This window comes from Eretmochelys imbricata, chromosome 22 (assembly GCF_965152235.1).
Source record: "Eretmochelys imbricata isolate rEreImb1 chromosome 22, rEreImb1.hap1, whole genome shotgun sequence".
Taxonomy (NCBI): domain Eukaryota; kingdom Metazoa; phylum Chordata; order Testudines; family Cheloniidae; genus Eretmochelys; species Eretmochelys imbricata.
This window is the reverse complement of record NC_135593.1, coordinates 20,387,749-20,406,923: the sequence shown is the minus strand read 5'-3', so window position 1 is coordinate 20,406,923 and position 19,175 is coordinate 20,387,749. Positions and strand designations below refer to the sequence as shown.

Below are 19,175 nucleotides of genomic sequence, written 5' to 3'. Positions count from 1 at the left end.
GAAGTAGCTGGCTGGGAGGGAGGAAGAAGCCTTACCAGTCTGGGCAGGTATTTGGAGCCCTTCCATCCACTCCCAGAACAGGCATACGGCTGGCTTGGGGCAGAGAGAGAACTGTAGGAGGGGATGGTGCTTGGGAGCCAAAGGGCTGTTGTGAGCACAGGGACACCACAGGGCCGAGGGCATTACAGGAAGGGGCTAGGAGAGGAGATTAGACCAGAGCAAAGCTGGGCTGGGGAGTCCTAGGCTAAGGTGGGCTGGGAGGGGATTACAGAGGAGTCAGTTTCCCCCTCACTGCAGTGGACACTTCTGGGACAAGGGAGAGCCCAGGCTCCACAATCTTTGCCCAGGGGTCCAGGATCCTCTCCCCACCTTCCTCTTGGCGATACTGCGGTGGCACTCAGCCTTGCTCTGCAGGAGCTGCTGGCTCACAGTCTCACGCTCCTCCTCCAGGCGACTCTCCTTTTCCAGCTGCTGGAACTCCAAGTCCTCAAACAGCTTGGTTTCCGTCTCCAGGGCCTCTGCCTCCTTCAAACACACAACCATGGTTGCTCAGCTCCCTCTGAAACAGAGATGCCTCCCCTCTGCCCCCATGGCACTCAGATGTACCAGGCAGGGACTGCTCTGACAGGAGAGCAGGTCACTGAGAAAGCAAGGAGCAAAGCTCCATTTGCTGCAGCAGGGGGGAAGCTCTACATGTCCCTGTTGCTTATTGGGAGGCACGGGGCAGTGCATAGCTGGTGGCTCTGACTGCGTGAGACATGGACCTCCTGCTCAACAGGGACCTGCAATCATGCCCAGCCGAGGGACCTACCCAGGCAAGGTCTCCTGCTCCACACGCACAAACTCTAGACAAGAAATGCACTCTCGCCACCAGTCTCACTGGCCTGACCCATCCTCCCACAGTGCTGCAAACCTATGTGATGCTCACAGATCAGCAGAGAGAGGTCCAGCCCAGAGAGTTCCCTGCCGACTACAGCAGAGAAAAAGAGATAATAGCTTGGGGTAGGGGATGATGTGCACCATAGGACAATGGGGACTTGTGATCTGCTAGAAAGAGGGTCAGGGCAAAGCAGTCTTGGCAGGGGCTCTGCACAGCCCACCAATCCTTGGCAGCAGAGATTCAAACAGCAGATTTGTTCCCTTACTTCTTTTTTTTTTTCTTAAAAGTTACTTCTATGAAAGATGCCAGCTGGGCACTCTGTGGGCATAGGTTAGTGGGGCTGTCGAGCTGGGGTCACATGAAGGTCTTTCGCCAATATAATTAGTATGGCCAAGCCAACATGTTAGTGTGCTCCAGGAATGTGACCACATAGCCCAGAGATGGATGAGACTCCCAGGGTTTGAGCTAGATCACCTCCTGGACAGTGCAGTACTGAGCTTGTGTAAAAAACATTTGTTTTATTTAGTTTTTAATGTTGATGGCATCTCTTGGGCAAGTGTGGATAAAATTCAGGGTTTGTAAATTCTACACTAACAGCAAGAGCCTTTAGTCATGTATTTTTATTTAGTTATTAATGTATTTTGTATTAATTAAACAAGATTTTGTTTGCATGTAAACATCCCTCTGCAACTCTTGCAAATCCAACAGGAGCTGGAGCATAGGAACTCAAAAAAGAAACTGACCAGGCTAGCTTTGCTGTGTAGGAAGCAAGAGGCAAACACTGCCTTGCGGGAACAGTGCATCTGATGTTTTAAATGCTTTACATTCCAGTCACTCTGTCGGTTAGTAACAAGCTGCAGAAGTTAGGGTTAGGTTTTAGCTTGCTTGGGATTTTTGCATTTTATTTAAAATACATATTTTTCAGCCTGACCATTTCAGTGAAGAATTTTTCCATGCAAACCGTTTAGCATCTATTTAGTTGAAACGTGCCTGTTCAGTGTCAATGGGGAGACACTGTTTTCCTGCTCTACATATCTCTACATGTCACTCAATGCATTAGACATCTGTTGAGTTCCATTTTAAACTGGACATAGGTTTTCAGGCTGGGATTAGCTGTGACTCCTGCGGGGACCAGGAAAAATGCTTTAATTTATTGCACTAAAAGAGTTGGACATAATAAAAGGATGATATTCCATTCCCAGACGCTCCTGGAAAATCCCAGCTAATGGGAAAAAATGCTGCAGCACTGCGATATTGACATTATCTGGCCTGGATTGTATACATACATGTCCACAGGAAACAGCAGAAAACTGATATAGAGTTTAGTCCCTTGAGGCTTGCCGGCCTCTCGTTTCACAGAAGCTGGATTAAGGCTAAAGTTGTGTCCAGTATCAGTACAGCACCCAGAGGCTGGCTGCACCTGCATTTTCAATAGGCCTCTTCCATCTCTACCAATGCCGAGTATCCTTGCTGCACTGCAGTTCAAGGGGCAGAGCGCAAGAGCTTCACTTGGCAGGTCCAATCTAAGTAATCAGGCCTGGGGTCTCTGAATTAGACATTCATTCCTTTGCACCCTGGTGCAGACTCCTCTACAAAAACTGCCTGAACAGAAACCCCACCTTACATCTCTTGGCCTCCAGCCACACAGGAGTTGTCCCTGGCAGAGGCAGGTGCTTAGGAGCAGCACCTAGGTGGAGGATTTAGCTCAAGGAGACAAGTGTTGCAGGGTTGCCCATTTTCCATGCTTGACAGGAGTCTGTAGTCAAAATCAGAGCTGGCCAAGCAGCCAAATTGCTGGTTTCTGTTGGTGGGTGGGGGGAGAGTGGGACTGAATTCACATCTGGGGACAGGGGGATTTGTACTACATTGCTCCAGTGCTCAGAATTCCCCCTCCAGGCACTAATACAAGGGGGGGGGGGCAGGAAGGGAGCTTGCAGCACTTGCTACATTAGCACTCCCCAGAGAACAGTAGCAGTGACCAGAGAAGCGGCCGATGGAAAAGGAGGAGAGCACTAGGGAAAGAAACCTGCCCCCTCCTCACTTGCTGCCAAGAGGAGAGGCTGCAATGAGGCGTTATGGCATTCGGAGACAGGGACATGTGGAACTGGAGCTGCTTACAGTATCAACAGCAGCGGAGAGTTGCTCTGCAATCTGCTGGTGCACCAGCCAGGCTACATCCTGGGTGGTAAACTTACCAATACCATGGCACCTGGATGCCAGCCTCCTCCAGCCCTTGGTGTACTGCATTCAGTTTGGCACATGGCACCAGTGGAGTGCTGGCTCAGGCTGGAACTGTGGGCATGGAGGTGAGGGGGAGTGGGCAGTGATCCAGGAGGGTGGGGGTTAAACACTGACCCTTCTCATCTGGTCCTGTAACTGCTCCCGCATTGACTCAGGGCAGTTATCAAGCTGGCTCTTCGACTCATTGTAAAGCGCCTGGAGTTTCTCTAGCTCCTTCCTTTCAGCATCAACCTTTGCCCTTTCCTGAATCAGGGAAAAAACAAAAAAACAAAACAAAAAAACAAAAAAAAAAAAGAGAGAAAACACACTTCTCAAATCCGCGCCATGCAGAAGCTGGAGAATTAGACAGTGGCTCAAGCCAGAGAGAGAAGGGGCACAGGGGAGGGGCATGTCAAAGAGGCATTTTCAAAAAGACTTAAACAGCAAAAGCAGTTGGCATCCAGGGCTGGATTGGATTAGAACAGTTATTGCTCAGGACTGGACCTCAGTCTCATGTCTCAAGACAAAGGCTTTACAGAAAGCACATACCAGGCCACCTCTTGGTCTCGAGCAGATTAATGTTAACACGCCTTCAATCATCAGGGATGATGTCAGCACAGCACTGGGAATGGCGTTGTCAATTAGGTGTTCTGCACAATCGGTCATCAGAGGCATTTTCGTAGGCCCTATATTTTATTTTAAGTAAGTCTCAGGAACATCATTTTATAACAGATATTTCAAATCCAGGACACCATCAAATAATTGTAAAGCAGGTCAAATGCGGAGACTACACTACCAGTCAAACGTCCTGTTCCATAGACAGGGATGTCCTGGCGTTCTGTTTCCTTATGGACAACATGAAAAACAAGAGACTAAGATCCAATCTCTGCTCAGTTAATACAGGTTAACTCCCTGGGTCCTCAGGAACATTTCAGGTTTTATTTAAGTGAGTTAGTGATGGAGAGGATATAAAGAAAACACTTGTTCCTGGTCTAAAGAGAGGAAGAAATAGGTTCACCACCCCACTCTCCGACCCAGTTGAAATATGTAGTTGGCTTCAGTCCTGCATCAACATGCTGCATTTTCAGAGGAGCTGAGCCCCCTGCAGTTCCTAGGGTTCTTTTGGGGGTTCTGCCAGCATAAAAATTTATGATAAAACCCACTGTTCATGTGTCCAGGAACCCTGGATTAACAAAGCAATGCATTGCAACCAGTGAAAGCAACACTTTGGTCTCAAGACGTCCAGGGGATTTTATACTTATTTTACAGGTGGGGAAACTGAGGCAGACAGACAGCAAGTGATTTGCTTAATGTCACACAGTGAGACATTTGGAGAACCAGGACACTCTCGACTCCCTTTCCCTAGCAATAGCCCCATGACAATCCTTCCTCCCATCCTGCCCATTTTACCTCCACCTACAGGAATAAGTAACTAACTGAATGGGAGAAACCCCAGACTGGATTACCCCTAATTTGGGGTAAATCTGCATCAAAACCCTCTAACGTGAGACTCTCTCTCATACCAACCCAGAATGATGAGACCAGTTAGTGCAAATTAGAAAGAGGAAATAGGAATATTCCCTCCAATCCCTGCGTTGTTTTCAAATCCCCTGGGAGTCACTGAGAAGTTTGCGATTGAATGAGATAACAACAGTGGCAGTAATTGGCTTGGACAAGGCACAAGTGTCTTTATTTACAGGGTGGCACCAGCAGGGCAGTACGGAATATGTTAAAAATGGTTTGAACCATTAAGTTTGGACCCAAGTTTGGATCTAAACTGCTGAGAAGTTTGGGATGTTCAGATTATTGCAGTATATTATATCATATGAGTATTGGGCTCAGTACAGCAGTAACTGGATAAAATTATCAGGCTTGTATTATATAGGAGGTCAGACTAGATGATTTAATGGTCCTTTCTGGTCTTAAAATCTATGAATGAAAGATCTGGGGACTAGTTTGGGCTCAGCTCTAGAATTTATTATTTCTGGTTTTCAGCACCGAGTGCTGGCTACCTGGGCAATTGTTTTTTAAAAGAAGTATGAACCTGTGACCACAAGCATTTACAACATCTACTTACATATGGCACAATGTTCTGTGGCTTCTAGGAATCTCTTATCTGAAGAGTCAGAAACAGAAGCTGATTACCCCTACCAACACTTTAGTGAGGGGAAGTGTTATGAAACCCACTTTATGGCTAGGTAAGCTGAGGCACTAACAAGTAAAGTGACTTGTTTCAGAACACAAAGGAAGTCAGTGGTTGAGCCATGAATAGAACTCAGCAGTCCAGACTCCCTGACCCATACTCTAAGCACCAGAAAGCAATCCCTCAGAGTACCTGCACCTTATAACTTGAGTGCCACCCCTCCATACAGTAACATGGGCACAGGCCTTGGAAGGCTGTAGGCTGTCTCCAAAACAAGAGATCCATGCTCTCCCCATCACACTCAGAGGCTGCTAAATGGAGGATTTGGACTCATCCAAACAAACTCCTGCAGTTTTCTAGGAAATCTTTAACCACTAATGTTATGCTTTTGGGGTCCAAATTTCCAGTGCCAAACATCGCCAGATGTCCTGCACTACTAGACTGATGTGAGTAAGGTTCATGACCACCCAGCATTTCAGACAACACTATAATACCTATCTACACATGCGCATGGATGAGATCACACAATTCATTTCTAACAGAATAGAATTTGCCATACAAGCTCAGCTAGTTACATCCACTAAAGTCAGTTGCTTCTCAGTGACAACAGAATTCCTGGGCAGAGCTGCATCAAGTACCCTGCCACCTCCTCATCCCTGCAGTAGTCTGCTGCCTTTTAGCAATCCGCAAGCATGCCAGCATCCTCATGCCAGATGGCTTGTTTAACTTGACAAAGTGCTGCGGAGTGAGTCACGTCTCCAGACTGGCAAGAAACCCCCATGCACTCAAGGTGTCTCATGCACTCAAGGTGTCTACTGCACTTCAGTGTGAAAGCCAGGAGGCTCGCTTTAATCAGAGATGCCTCATTGCTCTGCACTGCAAGCTGGGGCAGACTCACCCCCCATTGCAAGCAAAGTCACCACATCAAAGCCACAGGCAAAATCCTCCTTAGAATTAAGGAGCTCCCAGGAAACATTACATATGCAGCTCCCAGTATGAAGTGGGGCATACCGGGTGCGGGGCACAGGGGCATCTCCACAGAACAGACAGACCATAATGAATGCTCCTGCAGTAGCCAGAGGGGAGGGAGGTGGTGACCTAGAGAGTTCCAGGCCTGACTCTCCCCTCACTCACACAGGTTTTACATCACTGTCACCCCAAATTTACACCAGGTCTGACGGAATGGAACTATGCCCTGCCCTTCATCTCTATACCTTGTGGCTACCAACAAGCCTCTTGGCAGCAAATCCATCCCTGCTCCCCAAGGTGCTCAGCCTCCAACTAGCTCTCCATGCTGAAGCTCACATCACCCCAGTTAGTCCCATGAAAGAACCCAAGAATACCTGCAAAGCCAGAATGCCACACAGGATATTTCCTTCACCTTGGGGTGGTGGTTAAACCATCAGAATCACAATGCAAAAAAAGTAGGAGTAACATCTTCCGAGGAGCTAACCCAATCCCCCTCTCCCTCTGCCAACTCCTAGCAAGAGGCCAGGAAACACTCCACTGTAACCAAAAGAGTCAGAGCATGAGACCCTATCAACATGAGAATCCACTCTCTCTGTGCATGTCAGTGCCCCACAGGGTAGGCTACTAGATACACCAGGAACCCATCTACACTACAATCAGAAGTGGGTCATAGGAGCTGGTTACAGCAAGGCTAGAATGGGCAACTGTGTCCCCAAATTAACCTGGATCCAGGGATGTTATGCCACTAACAATTGGTAAGCAGTCACATAGCTGTCACAGAGAGGGTCTAATTGGTCAGAGGAGCAGCCAAATTGATTTTCATGCTGCTCACTCAGACCAGGGTGAATAAAGATCATGTAAGAAAGCTTGAATTCTCAACCCAAGTCAAATATCAAAGTCTATTAGCTTTGATTTTTCATCATATTTTGTGTAAAGCAAACAATATTCCCAGAGGCACATGTCCAGCTGCGGTTACTCTGACTGTCCCTAATATGCCCCCTGCACCTCCTCCTCTGTCTGCACCATGTGGTTAAATGTTGGGAAGGAAATTTAAAAACCAGGAACACTACAAACAGTGATCCATGTCTCTCTCTCTCACATGCTTCCACAGGGTTAATGGAGATCTGAATTTATACTAACAGGTGGATTTAGGTGCTAGTCCAGAAGCACCAGTTCCTGTCCCAGGGCAGCTCAGAGTACGTGTCTCAAGGAACCAGCACTGCTAAAGAACAGCTGCCCAAGTTAGGCCCAGGTGTTTGGAGTGTGCACAAGTGCTAGAGGTTATGGGGGCCCCATAGCATGCAGAGGCATGAGGGATTAGAGACACATTTCAGAGTGGGCGCCGTTAGAGAGAGTTAGTGCTGACTGATTAGGAAAGCGAAGGGTTAAGACGGCAGAGACTTTGGGAGTGTGGTTTCTTTTAGTCCCTCTCCTGACTCCATATGGAGCTGGTTGTTTCACTAGGCATGGTTTGCAAAAGGGCTGTAAAATTTAAAAAAAAAACAATCCCAGCACATTGCATCTGTGCAGGAGGGGCTGCCTGCATCCTGCCACTCACAGGCTTCACCTCGTCCAGCCTCAGAAATAGTCACCAATGAAATGAATCAGGACCTGGTGCATTTCTAGCCTTGGTGCCAGCATGGCTACACCCCACTGGGTTGCCATGGAGAGGGCAAGGACCGCAAAAACATCCATTCACTGTGTGGGACAGTATGGAATCCCTGGAGGGACAAGGGCAAAGGTTCTAAGAGAGCTGGACAAGAGTGAAAGTTGATCTCACTGTTGGGAATGTGCTCAGCTCCCACTGATCCTTGCTCCACAGAGTGATGCATTCCGGGCAAGCCTGGGACTGCACTCCAGTGCAGTCAGCTACCTTCCTGCATGGGAATGGATCGTCTCCAACAAGACTCCTTGAGATAGGTCCCTGTGTGGATATGCAGTTCTGAGGGGGCACCAGCAGAGGGTTCTGTTGCTGTGAAGGGCAGAAATCATCAGCAGGAAGGGCGGTTTTGGTGCAGTTTCTGATGGGAATGGGGGTACAGTTTGTCCTGCAGAGATTATTGCAGGGGACATTCAGGGTTGAGTGTTGGAAGGTTGCAATGGGTACCACAGAGGAAGCTGCATTCAGATGTCTTTCTGGAGTTGTGCGCGTTTCTGCATGGGTGTGGAGGTGTTGTTTCCCCTGTTAAGAAGCATACAGCAAGCAAGACCCCAGAACTGGAAGGGAGGCTGAGATAATGGTCTTTGGAAGGTGCATTCTGGCTCTTGTCCCCCTCCTCTCCAGCATTCTGGGAACCACGTCTCAGGCAACAAGCTGGGAAATTAATGACCTCTTGGTGGCATCATGGTCAAAGCTGAATGATGCTTTAAATGGAGTGACACGAGAGTCTCCAGCAAGCTAAGCACTGCAGCTGTCATCACCACTTGCACACAAGCACCTGGAGCTGTCGATTGGTGGGACATATAGAGAACTGACAAACTCACTGCAAAACCTTATACACCAAGGCCAGTGTAGGAAGCAAGGGGGCATGACTGACAAGTAACCCATGTGCTGCCCAGGTGAAGGCTGAGGCCAACAGAGAAAGCTCCAGAAATTGGCATTTTGTGGAAAGGTTCAATGAGTGCAAAGGTGACTCCCAAAGTGCACCCCAAGCACCGAAAGGAGCTGCCCTCCCCCACCAGAGCCCCAAGAATGGACAGTTCCAACCCCAGACAGGCTGACAAAGCTCCCAAGCCAGTGGCCAGTCCACATCAGGATACCAGACAATGGCAGAGAGAAGGGAAATGCTCTGAGTAGAGGAAGTGCTTTCTCAAGCTGGCTGCAATAAATCCAGCACCTCCTATCTGGGGGTGAACATGCCTGCGGCAGCCCCCTCCTCATGGAAATGGCACTTTAGATGCCCACCAGGTGATGGCAAACCCTTTGAGAAGGGGGGCCCAGAGGCAGATGACACAGGCTTTCTTGGGGACGGATGGCCAGTGTGTGCAGTGCACAGAACCTATGCCATTCTCCCCCAAGATCAGCAGATGACCAGATAGGTCAGTCTCTTTGGCATCGGATCCAGAAGTATGTGCGAAGGAACAACACTTTCCAGCAGGGAAGAGACCTGGGATTCAGCAGCCCCTTGGGGGGTCTCTGGGGGTGCACCCTGCACCCATTGCTCCAAGGCACAGACAGGGGAACTCTCAGCTCTGGGGTTTACCTTGTCCCGCTCCTTCTGGATGCTGGAGTCCAGCTCGCATAGTTTCTCTTGCAGCTGCTGCACGATCTTCTGTTCCTGCTGCAGCTGTATCACTTCCGACTCCTGCTCCCCTTGCAGCAGTGCCCGCTCCATCTCCGCCTAGGCAGACACAGCCATGTCACAGCAGTGCTGCCCCCGCCAGCCCTCATCTCCCAACCTCATCGCAGGACCCCCAGAGGCACAGCAACGCCTGGGTGGGACATGGCTCTGTTGGCAGAGATAAGCCAAGGAGGGCAACTGGTTTTGGGTCAGGCCCAGATGGAGGTCAGCGCTGAGGCTAATGGCTCAGGTTCAATGGTTCTCAGACCTCACATGCTCTCCCCATGAGATCTCGGCTCCATCAAACATGGGAATTAGAGACAGGCCCCATGAAGCCTCAAGTCAGAGCCAGACCCAACCTGTCAGGGTTAGTTCTGACCCTCCATTCTTCTCTTCCCCACCAAACAAACAAAACTTTGAAGGGGTCAGATTTAAGGCTCTGGTCCGGGTTCCCTTCCCTGCCTTCCCCAGTCTAAGGGGAATGGAGCCCAGCCGGGGTCCACCTTGGCCCCCAGTGAGTGTCCTGCACTCTTCCCCCACCCCAGGAGCAGTAGAAAGGGTTTCGCTCCACCTCATGGGACGACTCCTGCAGCTGCTGCTCCAGCTCCTTGACATGGCTCTTGAGCTCATCCACATGGCCCAGCACCCGCACCCACTCCTCCTCCAGCAGGGCAGCCTCCTTGGTCTTGGAGCCCGTTGAGTCCTCGTGCTGCTTGGGAGAAACAGCGACATCACTGGGGGACTGCTTATTTGCTATTCACAGAGTAGGGAGTGCACACAACACTTCAGCAAAAAGAGGGCCCTGCCCCAGAGCTCACAGCCACTCCCAATCCCCGTCAGCCCACCAGCGACAGCCCTCCAAGGTAGGGCAGAGATGGGGGTGCATCAGGCACAATGTGTGACTCTCAATGCACAGCCCTCTCCACCCAGCGCCTGCTACCAGTGCCCCCATGGGATTCTGCTGTACCACCAGTCAACCTTGCAGTCTCATACATGGGGTTTTGTGTTGATACACCCAGAAACCCACCACTGCCCATGCCCAGATCGGGTCATAAGCACATCTGAGTCCAGCAGCAGTATGGTCCCCTGCAGGACATTCCCCCTCCTCCCCCCCCAAAAAAAGAACCAACAACCTCCACCCTCCCACCTCAGGGCAGGTGCTTTCTTGTGCTGTGGACCCCGCCCACATGCACCTTGTGGTGTGTGCTCTGCGCCATGTGGGGACCCCCCCATCTCATGGTGGGTGCTCTCCATGCTGGGGAGGCCCTGACCCCCCATCCCTCATGGTGGGTGCTCTCCATGCACTGGGCCCTGTCTCCCCTCACCTCGTGGTGTGTGCTCTCCGTGCTGCTACTTTCCTCCTTCAGATTCTCCTCATCTGATTTCTCCAGGCTCTCCCTCTGCTGGGGCCCTGTGGCCTCTCCAGTTTCCACTATGGCCTTGCCAAGGCCCAAGGCAGCCAAGCTGGCAGAGCCCCTGGAGTGCCTCCTGGCTGTCAGGATGTTGGTGGTGGCATCTCCGTCACTTGGGAAGTGCTGGTGCGAGTTGCCTGTGTCTGTGAGGCCATCAGTTCTGGTGTATTCCGCACACAGGTTCAGGATGGTCTCCAGGCGCTGGCGCTCCTGGGCAAGGGTTACAGGGAGGAAGGGGTGGGTGGGTTGCCTGGTGGGATGGGTCCTCACACAGATATGGGGGGCCAAGCAAGCAGGAACTGGAAGGCATGTGAACCCAGGCCCCACTGCCCTGGGCTTTCCCCCTTGTACTCCATCCCTGCATCACCCTGTGACATCAAACTCCCTGAAGTGACACTTGTGTTGGACTAAAACACTGATCCCCCACCCCTTGCTCCCCTGCATACTGGCCTTGTTCTTTTGGGCCTGACAGATGGGATTGAGTCCTGGGGGGAAGAAACAGGGGACACAGACACCTGCTTGGACCAAGCCTTAATACAGCTCTCCCAGTAAAGTGCCCAGACATCATGAACATTCATCTCTCCCATCTCCTGCTGCCATGTCATTTCTAGCATGCATAACTGGGCCTGGATCACATGGCAGTGAGCCAGATAAGGAAGGGAAGCTCATTCCAAAGCCTCCCCATCTCTAGCCTGGCCAACATGGGGAAAGTGTATCCCCATGCATTCTCAGGGGATCCTCAACACAGAGGCATCCAGCTGCATCTCGCTAACAGGGCTTCACCCAAGGAGTCTGGGATCCTCCAGGATGCATGTGCAGTCCCACTGAATTGCAGCCGCCTTTGGGGCAGATGACATTAACCAGCCCACAAATGATGGGAGGAGAAATTCTGGCTCAGGTGCGTGGGGATGAATCTCTCTTGCTGCCAGTTGTGCTGAGGGGATCTGTAATGTCCATGGAGAGCAGACAGGAGGTTGGGTTTAAAAGCTGTGGCTGAAAGACCCTCTGAGTACATGTACACAGCAATTAAACACCTGTGGCTGGCCCAGGTCAGCTGACTCGGGCTCACGGGTCTCAGGCTGCAGGGCTGTAAAACTGCTGCCTAGATGTCCAGGCTCAGGCTGAAGCCCGAGCTCTGGGACTCTGCGAGGTGGGAGAGTTCCAGGGCCAGACTCCCGCCTGAGCCTGAACATCTGCACAGTAATGTTTAGCCCAAGCCCCACATGCCCAGATTAGCTGATCAGGCCCAGCTGCAGCTCTGCCACAGGTCTCTTACTCCAGTGTAGATGTATGTTGTGTAGCTGCAGGCTGGTACCTAGGAGGATGAGGAACTCAGTGGACTCTGCAACTCCAGGAGCTCCCTCTCCATGCCTGATGCTCAGACCATTAGACCACACAGAAGGGAGTGCCCAGCTGCAGACAAACAGGCAGGGTGCACCAAGACACCCTAACCCCCTGGGCTTAGGCAGCTCGATGCTGCATTCACAGACTGAACTGCTGGCTTGAGGAGTCACCCTGACTATGCTCAGGACCAGAGACAAGGGGCCCCAGCATAAGGGAATGGCTTGGAACAAACCTCCCCAGGCTCCTGCAAGGGCATGGGGCAGAGTCTGGACATACATGAGAAAGTGGTACTGGGTTAGCTTAAATTGTTTGTTAAACTCATTTAGTTGAACTGGAGCAGACCAGTGTGGATGCTCTGACTGCAATTTAGCTTAAATTGATTCCTAAGCAACTAAAGCTAAACAGAACTAAGTTTGGTTTAAAGCCAAAATAAGACTAAAGCACTTCTTCAGTTGAACCAGGGACCTGAGACAATTGCCTGTTGGTGCCAGGGGCTGTTTCAAGAGCAGGGCTTCTCCCAGGACTTGGATTTGTATCAAGGCATTGCTGGCCAGAAGGGCACCTGGAGATGTTGGATGAGCTGTGAAGCTCAATCTGAGCTTCATGCCTTGGCCACTGAGACAGCTCAGCAGCACAGCTCCACATAGCCCAGAGGGAGGCACCCAGAGTCCTCCTCTCCACTGGATGGGTGTGGAGCCAGACTGCCTATCCCTGGAGTGGGGATTGAAAGAGATAGGAGCAGCCTACACTGCTTTCAGTGGAGCCCATCCAGCTGCTCCAGGACATTTGAGGAGGGAAAAGGAAAACAAGGGAACCCCAACAAATGTCCCATCCTCTTCAAATCCCACCAGCAAATCAACCCCGACACAGCATCCCACATGCTTCTGGGGCAGCTGCTTCTGCAACAACCAGAGGAAGGGTTTGCTTCTGCCAGCTCTCTCCAGAATCACTGATTCCACAGCACTCTCCCTCCCATGATCTGAGCCCCCAGGGTCTGGCAGCATTTGCTTCCCACCGGGGTAGGAAACCAAGCAGAAGCTGGTGCCGTATTATTAAGGGGATGTTCTCAGGACAAAAGTCATACTCACACAGCAGGGATTTATCTACATTGCTAGTCACCCTGGGGAGCAGAATGCATGGACCCATCCCCTTCCCCACCTCTCTATCAGTGTCCAAGGTCACCTACAGCATCTCAAGCTTCAGTACACTGCTGCAAATCACACCCCAGATGGGTCCCCCTGTTTACAAAAGGCAAGCAATCCCCTCCCCCCAAAGGAGAAGCAGCACAGAGACAAAACAGACGTGCCAAGACCAGTCATTTCCTAATCATAGTGAAGTGTTCAACTCCTGGTAGATCATGAGGGGCAGGACTGTGCCTCTCCAAGGCCCCACGAATCCCCACCTGGTGCCGAGGGACTTGGTTCTCATTCATTAACACACTCCTGGGAGGTGAGTGGACACACGTGTCTATCTAAAAGCCTGCAGAGCTCCCCAGGTTTACCTGGGTGAACAAGTGGTCCCCGTCACTCATTAGTTACACAGTGTGCACACAACACAACCTGTCCTAACACATTCCTGGCCCCGCCCATGCCCTCTGCCAGATGTTGCTCACTGACACTCCTGACTCTGGGCCAGAGTACAGTGCTATTACTCACTCCAATGTACAGGAAGGGCAGGGACGAGGAAGGGTTTGTTTGAACCACTTGTTTCATACAGGTTAACATGGCCACACACCAGGTCCAAGGAAAATCTGGGAGATGATCCCAGAACTCCAGGTTCTAAGTGCTCTGCTGTAACCACTAATCTGTGTTCTCTCCCTAACTGATATCCATCCCCACTGCAAGGAACCACCAGCCACACAGCATTTGTCTGGTATGCAGGGGACCAGGCTACCCCTTGAGTTGCTTTCCCAAGCAGCCCTACCCAACCAAAAGTGCCTGCAACCCCTTGTTACCACTCCCCAAAGCCTGACAATCCCAATCCCAGGAATTTATTCCAACAAGTTTTCAGCCTCTACTCCTTCCCAACAGGCTGCTCCCATCACCTGCCTGGGCGCATGAGTGACCACCAGCTTTGCAGATGCCAGTGCTGTCCTGTGAATCAGTGGCAGGAGACTGCTAAGGAAGCAAGAATAGCTGTGTGCACACACACACATGCAGATACAAACTCACAACCCTTACCAGCTCAGTCTCACAGCCAATCTCAACTGGTCTGGGAAGCCAGTGGCTTGATGGACCCACAGAGATACGGGTCACATGCCACAAAGGGTGCTGCCAACAATTAAACAGCTCTGCAAGTTGAGAGGAAGAATCTGAAGAGCCCAGATGGCAGACACTGGGCCTTGACAGCTTTTGGGAAAGGGATGAAAATCAGGGACTGATTGTACAGCAGCAGGCACCACACATAGCATCAGAGGGACAATGAAGACCGACCTCCGTCCCACAGCTCTGCCAGCGCCCTCAGTACAAACCTGCAGCCCCCAGCTATTCCAGTCCTGGGCCACTGTTGAACAATGACTGACAGGCCACAGAGCAGAGTGAGTTTAGTTTTGAAATAGCACAGCCGCGCAAGCACCCACTCCGCTCCAGGTGCATTCCCAGCCCAGGTAGAGCGAGGGAGGAGAACGGGGCAAAGGTCTGGGAGGGAAACAAAGGAAACGGGGCAATGAAAGGGAGGGAAACAAAGGAAAGCCTGGGATAGTGGTGCACAAAAAGCCTTGCAGCAGCCTTTCCAACCTGCACTGACCCTGGCTAGAGACTGAGGGGGTGAACTGCAGCAGCCACAAAAGAAGTGCTCCCCATGGCTCAAAGGGACGGATTCAGCACCCAGCTCACAGCTGCTCCTGCTAGCCCCACCCCCACATAACTTCCTCCCCCAGGTCCACATACTCACAGAGGGATCCAGCCCCACTTTCATGGTCCGTCAGATGTTCCTCCAGGGAAGCAATTCACCTTCACCCTCTCGCCCACCTGGATTCAGCACCACCCCATGCAGGGTGCCAACCCGCTGCCCCACGGGAGACACGTGACCGGCTGGGAGTCAGAGATAGACTAATTACATAGACTACAGCCCCAGGCTGGAGAGCCGCATGGCTCTCCACGCACACTACACAGCGCTATTTCTGGACGGTGAATCAGGCAGTCTGAGTGCAAACTGCAGCTCCAACCTGAGTCAGTTCTGAGTAAACAGGACTCCCTCCCCCACCCCAGCCAGATGCAGCCTGGGAGAAAGGATCCCCCATCCTCCTCTGAGCCTGCGTGAGGAGAATTATGGTCTTGTGGTTATAACACAGAACAGAGTCAGGACACCCAGTTGTATCAGGACACCTGGGTTCTATTCCCAGCTGTGCCACTGACACGCTGCATGACCTTTGGCAAGATATACACCCTCCCTGTGCCTCCGTCTCCCCATGGGTGCAATGGCGGTTGATGATCCTGACCTGACTGGGCTGGGAGAGGCTGAGACAGGCTGGGAGACCCAGGGGGCAAGCACTGCAGGGGGCAAAGGACATTCAAGAGAGGGGTGAGTGTGGGCTCCACCTGTGGGCCAGGTCAGCTCCCTGTTGGGGGAACAGAAGGGATGGCCTCAGACAGAAAGGCCCTGAATAAAAGAGGGGGATAGTCAGCTCAGGAACCTAGTGCCTGGCTGCCCCCTCCATAGCCTTACCCTGGGAAGCCCGCACCAGGCACCTCATGGCCCCTTGCACTGCGCTGGCCACCAGAAGGATTCACAAGGGGGGGCAAGGGCAGCCTGCCAGGCTCTGACACCTAGCTCAGCAGCCCCCATTCTTGCTTAGTCCTGAGGGATTACTATAGCAAAGATGATTAATAATATTGGGGGTGGATGTCCAGGCCCAAGGACAGCCTGGCCTTTGGCTCAGGCAGAGCCCCAACCAAGCTGGACTGCCCCAGACATTCCTGTGTTCCGCTGCTGTGGATTCACAGAGCTGTAGGTGCTTTCAGAACCATCTCCCTCTCATTCTGGGGACCAGACTGCCAGGGGCAAGGGCACAACATCAGCTTCCCGCTCAGCCAAGAGACACAGAAGGGGCTGGGTTGGGAAGCCAGGCCCCATGTGTGGAGTGGGTTACATCTGAATAGTCTAAGAAAATGGGGTGCACCCCTCTGACACTGGTCCCACAGCAAATTCCCAGCACCCACCTGGCCCTCTTCCCCCTCCGCCCAGCTGTCTGTGGAATCCCAGACTCCCAATCCAGCCTTGCTCAGGGTGGAAAGTGTCTCCCTATAGCTGGGGCCGACAAAGTGCCCATAGGCTCTCGCTCTCCTGCTAGAAGGGACAGGGATATGCAGGAGCAACCTTCCCATCCTGTCTGTGAGGTGCCTGTCTCACCCCTTATGCCTCCTCCCACAACTTGATGCCTCCAGCCACTGCCTGAGGGTTTATGTACTCCCCAGCCCTACAGTGACCATCAACCCTCAGGTCCAGAGAGAACAGGCGGGAGAGTCAGGCTCTCTCCAATGTCAACTCTGAACTGAGCAAGACAGCACATTAACAAGGGCGCTATAAACCTCCAGCTGGCACCGTGCTGCAGTGTTCACTATCCCCAAAGCAGGGGCACCCGTAGGCTGCTGAGCTGTGGCGTAAGCCTCTCCTGGGCTGGCATAATGAGGTACTGGGGGATGGAAGGACCATTCTCAGGGGTGAGTTTTTAGGGCTGGAATGGGCCCCTAGCATGGAAGGGAGGGGAAATCGGGGTCTCACTGCAGTGCACAGGATAAAGAGGGTGATGATACCCTGCACCAACCCAGGAAGCTGACACCCACCCTATTCCTTCCATGTTGGGTGTGGAGAGACTCTCTTACACTCCACGCCATAGCTCTGGGAGCACCTAGGAAAGGGACTGACTGCCACTTGCCAAAGCATAACAGCCTGAGCCAGACATTAAGGAGTAGAACTACTCCCTGGCCATCCCCCAGCCTTGGGCGCAGCCAGAGAGCAAGCCTGGATCATGCACAGCATGCAGCCCAGTCAGAGTCATGCTAGTCAGGGACAGCTAACACTTCGACCCCAGACCCAGGCCCTCTGCCTCATATACTTGTCCCAATTCTGAAGGCAGACCTGTCTGCAAACCCTACGCTCCTCTGGGAACCCTTTACCTTAAAGAAAGGGATCTCAGGCACTGAGCCCTTTGCCTTAGTCAAATCCTACCCTTGCAGTCTGAGGCCATGGACAGGGAGGTGAGCTGTGCTCCCCTGTCCCCAAGCACATGGCTGGGTGCTGGACAGCCTCCTGGGAAAACAGACCAGACACTCCATGAGCTCTCACAAAGGACAGCTCAACAGCCATCTTCGGTGGTTTTGGCTCTGGCTGAAGCAGTGACCCCCTAAGGTAAGCAGTGCAGTCAATAGGTGCCTCCCTGATCCCATTACCTGTGCAGAGACTTCTGCCCAGCAACTACCATCTAGCTTGCCCCAGCACACCACCTGGTAGCAAGGGGAGGGGTTTTGCTACACAATCTCTTTGAATCACCCTGGACTGGTCCCCTTTATTGGCTACACACAGACAAAGGAAGAGACAGATGCACTAGGCAAACTCCACCCTTCTCCCAAGCCAGGCAGCTGCCTAGTCTATAAAAACTCTATCCCATGGCCTAAATATGGGGCCTAAGTGCCCGCAAGACCTCCCATCTGCCAGGACCCTTGGAACATTATCTGCACAATACGTGCAATTCAATTAAAAGGGCCCAGGCAGCTAACTACTTTGGCAGGAAGCTGGAGTACCAGTCTGGCATCCCCCAGAGAGCATACGGTCAAATCCTGAGGGCCTACATTTAGAGAAGAGGCCTCAAAGTCTTATACACACAGGCCAGACTCTGCCAGTCAATACCCTGTAGGCTCACACCCCACCCTGTACATGGAGACTCAATAATACAACCCACAGGCTCTGCAGATTTACAGTTCACCCCATATAAATGCACATCATTTAGCTACATGACCTGCCAGCACTGTCCTGACTTGAATCCATTAGGTTCCCTGTCCTATTATGATAGTTAATTGCATATTGGCTTCTGCATAATCCAGTTATCTGTATTCAGAAGGGAGGCTCAAGTGCTGCTCCTTGTGGTAATCTCTCCAGATAAGCAAGGAGTCCAGATACTCAGAGGCCTATGCACATTATTGGTATGCAGCTGCTAGTAACTGCAGCAAAATGCACAGCAGTTTGAAAACAGTAAAATTCCAAAGCCCTTTGCAAGAATACACAAGCCCTTATTCCAACTGCCTGGCTCCCTGGTATCTGGGTGCAGGTCTGGGCTTCGAAAGAGTTAAACTCAAAACATCACCGAGGGTATAAAAAATCCCAGGTCACTGTGACAGCAAGAACGTATAGTGCCAGTGAGGTGAGTGGAGAGACTAGAGAGCTCTCCAATGATGTATACACCTTCCAGTGCCGTGTGCTCTGCGTACCAGTATGTGGCACAGCAGGGTCAGGCCCACAGCAGTGTGTGCAAGCACAAGGCAGAGTCAGACTAAGGGGAGGGCTTGGCAACTGCTCCAGAACAAGGAGGATCCCAGACCCTATGCATCCTGGAGACTGTGCAAGGCCAAAGCAACCCAGTAGCCAATGCCACAAGCCCCTCGGCCATCAGCAGAGCCGCTCTCTCCCCTATCTGAGGGATCGGCTGGGCCTGTGGAGGGCACTGTGGTTGGCTTCCTGCCTCCCCTTCACAAATCCCTGCTAGGCATTTGAGGGTGTCAGGGGGCCTGTAGGTCATGTACACAAGGCAAGAGCTTTCCAGGCTCTGTAGCAAGCTACAAGCCTGGGGCTCACCAGTAAGTACCTTACTATGACCACTAATTATGCCCCCTGCCACGGATGTGTAATGGGCGTTATAGCAGGAATTGCAGTGCTATTGCTCCTATAAAGCAGCATGCCAGCTGGAACAGAGGGGGAGGGAAAAGGGGTCA

At 51.9% G+C, this 19,175-nt stretch overlaps 1 protein-coding gene across 1 annotated transcript in view; it reads right to left on the bottom strand.

Moving 5' to 3' along the window:
• The window catches only part of PHLDB1 (pleckstrin homology like domain family B member 1), a 119,770-nt gene that overhangs the window by 28,553 nt on the left and 72,042 nt on the right, over positions 1 to 19,175 (bottom strand). Inside the window, exons 8-12 of the mRNA XM_077839655.1 lie at positions 10,819 to 11,115; positions 10,065 to 10,205; positions 9,416 to 9,553; positions 3,236 to 3,364; positions 370 to 525 (exon numbers count right to left, since the gene is read on the bottom strand). Coding sequence (XP_077695781.1) covers positions 370 to 525; positions 3,236 to 3,364; positions 9,416 to 9,553; positions 10,065 to 10,205; positions 10,819 to 11,115 — 861 coding nt within the window. The remainder of the gene's footprint in view (positions 1 to 369; positions 526 to 3,235; positions 3,365 to 9,415; positions 9,554 to 10,064; positions 10,206 to 10,818; positions 11,116 to 19,175) is intronic.